Genomic DNA, 6,000 nt, shown 5'->3' with positions numbered 1-6,000 from the left:
TCCTGAGATGGGGAGCGGGAGGCATGAGGGCCAATTGTTTCCTCCCCCCCCCCCCCCCCCCCAGCACAGCCTCCGTCCTCGAGGCGCGCATGGGGGAGATATGGATTCTTTTAGTGCCCCGTCAGGACCAACAACGGGCCAACAAATAAGCAAACGTTGGTGGTGAGAAAGAGGGTCAATCCAAACAAGGATACATCGCCCCAAACTCTGTTTCTGAGGAGAGCTGGAGGGAGGAGCGAGGATCAGCGGTAATCCTGCCCGTCCTCCTGCGCCCCGCCTCGCCTTATCCCACAATGCTGCGCGCCAGATGGCATGGGACAGGACAGAGAGTACAAAGGGCTCTTTGCTCTCGGCATTGTCTGTTGATTCTCACCGTCCTTCTCCTCGATTCACGCGCAGTGTTGGCTCCTTCTCTGTTCGCCTTTTCGATTCATACCTGACTTAGCCTCTCCTTGCTCCTTTTGGGTCCAGCCTTTGCTCCAACGTCTTTGTTCCCACTTGCATATACACGCAGGCATATTCACGCATACGTACGCACGCAGACATTCACGCCCCAGGCACTTCCTTCCCGCGTCCGATACGCTTTGAAGCGCTTCTTTGCCACTCTGCGGACCTCCAAGCTCTTCTCTCGACGCAGACACACTCGGGAGAATCATAGTCGCAGTCACGACTGGTGGCACATAAAAAGAACCGCATAAACACGCCAGATCCGCTGCTGGTCTCATACTCCCCACGTCACCGAAACCACATACGACTCACGAAACCACGACTCAAAAGCACTTGCTTACCTAAGCGACACGCACCACTTCCAGAACAAGGGGTAGCGGTTCCTTCCCTCTTAGCGACCATGCTTCGCACCACGAGCCTCGCCGCCGCCGCCGTGCTGGCCACGATGACGTCCCTGGTCACTGCGGCCCCGGTCTCTAGTAGCCCGCAAGCCGTCTCGCAGAAACTCCTGGTCGGCGCGCCAGGCCAGATTCTGACCTATGACCTGAGCGGGAAGCAGTTCACCCTGACGAGCAAGTACGCCGAAGCGGGCACCGCCTCGAGCTGGATGCTGCCCCGCGGCGGGGACAGCGACCAGCTGTACGCAGTCAACGAGAACGCGGACGACCTGCGCCTGTTCGGCTTCGCGGACAAGGTCATCGCCCCGGGCGCCACGCCCACAAAGTTCACGGGGTCCACGGGCGTCGTCAGCCTGGCCTTCAACGCCGACAAGACCCGCCTGCTCGGCGGGGGTTACTCGAACGGCGAGGTGGACGTGTGGAACAGCGAGGCCGCGGACGGCAGCCTGACGCTCATCAAGACGCTCAAGCTGACGGGTGCCCTGGGCCCGCAGCAGACGTCTCACCGCGCGCACCAGGTGCTGCTGGACCCGACGGGCCAGTTCTTCGCGGTGCCCGACCTGGGCGGCGACCAGGTCGTGCTGGTCGATGCCCGGGCGGACAAGTACGAGCTGGTCGGGACGACGGTCCCCACCGGCGCCGGCACGGGACCCCGGCATGGCCAGTTCATCGGCGGCGGCGGCGGCGCGGACGGGGCCCCCGCCACGCACTATGTCGTCGTCACCGAGCTGAGCAACGAGCTCATCCTGTACAAGCTCACCTACACGTCCGCGGGGATATCATTCGCCGAGGTCGACCGCCAGACCACCATCCCGGCGGGGACGCCGCAGCCCATCGACCCGGCCGGAGCCGCGGCGGGCGAGGTGCAGGTCGTCGGGGCCACGGACGTGTACGCGTCGAACCGGCGCACGGGGCTCCCGACGGGCGACAGCATCGTCTTCTTCAAGCTCGACGCGGCCAGCAACAAGCTGGTGTTCAAGCAGCTCGTCCAGAGCGGGGGCGTCTTCCCTCGGCACTTCAGCTTCGATGCTCAAGGAGAGGTCATGTTTGTGGCCAACCAAGGGCCCGTGGCCAACGTCACGGGTGTTGATAGTGCGCTTGCTGCGTTCTCGCGCTGTGCCGACACGGGTGTACTGAGCGCTGCGCCCTTTGCGACGGTCAAGTACAGTGACGTTGTGGCCGCAGGATCTCCAGACAACTCGGGCCCGCAGTTCATTCTGCCGGTTTGAGGGACAGAGAGAGAGATAGAGAGCGCGAGAGACGGGTGTGAGAGTGATATAGATAGAGCTTCCCGGGTTTCGTGTCAATAAGCCCAACCGCGAGATGCGAAAAATCAAAACGAACCGTTTGTTGAGCAAGGCGGCCTGGTTCCAGTTGACATTGATTAACAGCGGTTGGCCCAACCGGGAACAGTTGAAATGTGAGACTCGAATCCAAAGCTTTTGTGCATCCACGTCACGTCTCCCTGTCCCGTCCGTCCCTCCAATCAGGCTCAACACGGCACAGTGCACGCACCTCGCTTGGCTAAATAAGGATTGGCAGGTGGAGGCCCCAGGGTTCGGGATGTCGTGAACGGGAAGCACACATGGGGCATTCATTGCCGGGTTCCCTGGCGCGCACAGGGGAGCAATTGGCCCCTTGTGAAATCCTTTTGCTGCTGCCTATTAATTACCTTCGAGCGTGATTTGGAAGCCTGCTTCTCCGATTGAGGCGAGACAGGCGAGCTAGCCGTGGGCTACACTGCTTTCCGCAGGCTGATTACAGTACATTAGACCTGCGAAGAGGGCGCCGCCGCTGCATTAGTTGCCCGTTTTATGCATGGATGCACGTCAGCCCGGGTTAGCCAGGGGACCGGCCGGGCAAGGGTCCCACCTTGAAAAGTTTACCCCCAGGCTGGCTGGCATCCGGATGAGCTTGTGCAAGTGTGCTGCGCGGCCGGAGGAGAATGTGGCAGGAGATGAGGATGGGAGCAACTGGCACCACCCGCACACCTGAAATGCCCTTTTTGTCTGTGCCGCACGCGCACGCGGGCTGTCTCAGGCAGCAAAGTTCGTGTTCGAGCGGCACGAGATTGTTTTGTTTGGAGGGCACAAGCCACTCGACTTGGCGCTTGTCCCGTTCTGGCCAGCTGCCAGGCAGGGGTCCCGACCTGGACAGGCAGGAAGGAAAGCGCACAATGACGATGGTGGTGGTGGTCTGCAGCCAGCAAGCATGGTTGTCCCAGGCGCGGAGAGGTCTGTTCCTCTCTTCACCTGGCGTTTCCTGCAACAAGCTAGCTAGCTAGCTAGCTAGCAACATGGGGTGCTCTGAAGACCGGCGGGCGGCGACATTGGAGGACTGGCTGGGGCGGGACGCGTCAACGGCGCAAATTGTTCAAGGGCGGCCTTGCTGGGATGTCACCGTTCGGGTCAAGCCACCATGTCCGGAGCGGGTGTCGATGATGCGAGCCAGCAAGCTTGGCGAGGGCCCATGAGCTGTGGGTGGTTGCACTGCGTGGCCAGTTGGCACTCGAAGCAGTTGATTCGGCACGAGTCAAAGAGCCGTCGTCCAGACCTGTCCACGCAGGAGGAAGGGCCGAGATACATTCGTTGATGAGTTGAGAAGAAAAAAAAAAAGAGAGTTGCAGCTGTAGCAAGCAGCGAGGCGCGCATCTTCTCCACGTCACAGAGAGGCGGACCCACCACCACCACTGGGCAATCCGATCCTCTTGCGCTTTGTCACGCCTCTCGTCTCGAATGTTTCCACTCCCTCCATCTCCCGATGCTCATCCTCCATTCCGGCCCCTCAACCACCGGCCGCTAGTCTCTCGCTTCCTTTCCTTGCATCGTTCAACCACTCTCGTTTGTCCTCTTCTCCTCACACAGCTGCTCTCCGGCAGATCCGGTCCATCGCGCACCACCCGCCACGGACCTCTCCAACGCACTCCCGCGGATTGAAACAACCCGGTCCCACGGTCCCAGGCGCTCGCCGCCCACTCGCCAACATGCACGTCGCCGCCCTCCTCGCGGTCCTCCCTCTGGCGGCCGCTTCCATCAGCTTCAACGGCAACGTCGGTCCCAAGCTCGCCTTCAACTCCCCCGTCACCCTCAAGTGGACCACCAACGCAAAGCCCGCAAAGGTCTTTCTCGTCTCCGGCACCGAGGACGCAAACAACATCTACGCCCTCTACGACGTGGTTTGCGACGTCTGGATCACCAACAAGCTCGACCAGGCTTGTACCAGCGACCAAAACGAGGTCACCTGGACCCCCAAAGACGTCCCCGTTGGCACCTACTCCTTCATGGCCCTGGCCAACGACGGCTCGCGCGGCTTCAGCAATTTTGTCAGCATTGACCAAGGCAGTGGCGTACGTCCTGAGCACCCGTCCCACGACTTGACTTTTTCATGACTCGATACTAATCTGTGCCCGTAGCCAACCTCATCCGCATCCTCGGCTGCCACGTCAGCCACGACCACCGCTCCATCAACCTCGGGCACCACCACAGGCAGCCCCTCAAGTACATCGACGGATCCAAGCTCCAGCCAGACGAACCCGGCCGGACAGAACTCTGGGTCTTCGGATGACAATACGGGCGGTCTCAGCACCGGAGCCAAGGCCGGTGTTGGTGTCGGTGCTGCTATTGGTGGCATTCTGGTGCTAGGTCTATTGGGATTCTTGTTCTTCCGCATGGGCAAAAAGGCAGCGGCCAACAAGTCCAAGAAGAAGGACGACGGAGCGCAAGGCGAGGAAGGAGACGTCTCTACCGAGGGAGAAGGCAAAGCAGCTGCTACTGCGGCCGCAGCTCGGAAAGCGGACGGCAAGGATGATGACGAAAAGGAGGATCTCGAGCCCGCAGAGATGCCCGCCCCAAACATCGTGCACGAGGCGCCCGACTACAAGCTCCGGCTCGACTCGCCGGGCGCCAACCAGTTTTTCAGCGAACTCGATGCCACTGGCGGCTCTTTCGTGCTCCCCTCTAGTCGACCGAGCACTTCTGCCGGACTTGGGGGTGCCGCAGACGGCACGGCGAGCCCAAGCGGTACGGATCGGCCCAATACGCCGCGGATCACAGTAACGTCACCCGAGGGCGAGAACACGGATGGTGCGACAGATGCCGTCGCATCTCCCAAGGAGACATCTGCAGGCATATCGGAGACAAGCGGCGCACCGGCAGCGGACGCTACATCCGGGTCGCCGGCTGCAGAGGAGAAGCCCGCTGCCGCCACGGAAACCGAGAGTGGGCCTCACGAGGAGGCCGAGGCGCCGGCGCCGACGACGAAGACGGCCGAGACATCCTCGGCGACACCTGTGGCTCAAGGCAGCTCGTATGAAGGTCCCGAGGATATTAAGGGGGAGACAAAGTGAGGACCAGGCAGCTCTTTGGCATTTTCAACCACATCATCATATCCCTAGCGTAATCAGTGTTGTAATTTCAAGGCTCTAGTCATGGAGCTTCAACCAGTTTTGTTTTTCCATCGATTGGCCTTTCATACGAGTGGTTGTTGGCAGCTCGGCCAAGTCTCATATGAGTTGCTCGTAGCGCCTTATTCCTGTGCCATCCAGAGCAACTTGTCGAGCCACCATGTTCGAACCGGTTCATGTCCTGGATGTGGCGTTTGAGAGTGCTTTGCACCCCCGTTTTTTGGCGGGGTTTGTGATCAGTGGAAGCACTGAAAGCGAGTGCATTTATGACCTGGCCCGATGGGTAGGTGCAAGGCCATAACAACGAGCGAGCGGTATCTGAAGGACAGCGTTCACCGTATCAGATCCGGCGTGGTCGTTGACCCCGCGACTTGAGCAGGCAGAATTGTCAGCGTATGGGCAATATGCAACCACGGGATCAGCGTTGAACGCATCATGACCACGATCTCAGCCAAGTCCAGCAGAATCTTATTGCGACTGGTTCATCATCCAGACACACCCAACGCACACCTGCCACTGGTTGGCGGGGCCGGCAGGTGATGATGGTTGCCGTCCGCTCGCTCCTTCCCGGAATCAACAGCTGAAGTGGCAATGCAAAAACAACCTTGAAAGCCGAGGAAGCGTCATGGTAATGGCACCAAGGTTTCTGGCCGCACATCGATACGCACGCTCCGGCACTGCGCGAGGTCCGGCCAGGTCCGACCGGTCGTGTAACCTCCATGACTGCTTTTCGCCACCACAGAATATCAACGA

General features: G+C 60.3%; 2 protein-coding genes across 2 annotated transcripts; both read left to right on the top strand.

The window, feature by feature from the left end:
- Positions 1-934: 934 nt before the first annotated feature.
- B0I36DRAFT_223901 (Lactonase, 7-bladed beta-propeller-domain-containing protein) lies at positions 935-1,906 on the top strand (the record flags this gene model as incomplete). The annotated part of the gene is made up of 1 exon (XM_046149047.1): positions 935-1,906. A coding segment is annotated over one exon (972 nt), but the record flags the coding sequence as incomplete, so codon positions are not given.
- Positions 1,907-3,662: 1,756 nt separating this feature from the next.
- Positions 3,663-4,373, top strand: B0I36DRAFT_24597 (uncharacterized protein). Its single transcript, XM_046150199.1, has one exon. It carries the CDS (start codon positions 3,829-3,831, stop codon positions 4,231-4,233), a length of 405 nt encoding a protein of 134 aa, XP_046019637.1. The 5' UTR covers positions 3,663-3,828; the 3' UTR covers positions 4,234-4,373.
- The last annotated feature ends 1,627 nt before the right edge of the window (positions 4,374-6,000 follow it).

This window comes from Microdochium trichocladiopsis, assembly GCF_020744255.1.
Source record: "Microdochium trichocladiopsis strain MPI-CAGE-CH-0230 chromosome Unknown B0I36scaffold_1, whole genome shotgun sequence".
Classification (NCBI taxonomy): domain Eukaryota; kingdom Fungi; phylum Ascomycota; class Sordariomycetes; order Xylariales; family Microdochiaceae; genus Microdochium; species Microdochium trichocladiopsis.
The sequence above is the reverse complement of the archived record's forward strand: the minus strand, read 5'-3'. Positions and strand labels throughout refer to the sequence as shown.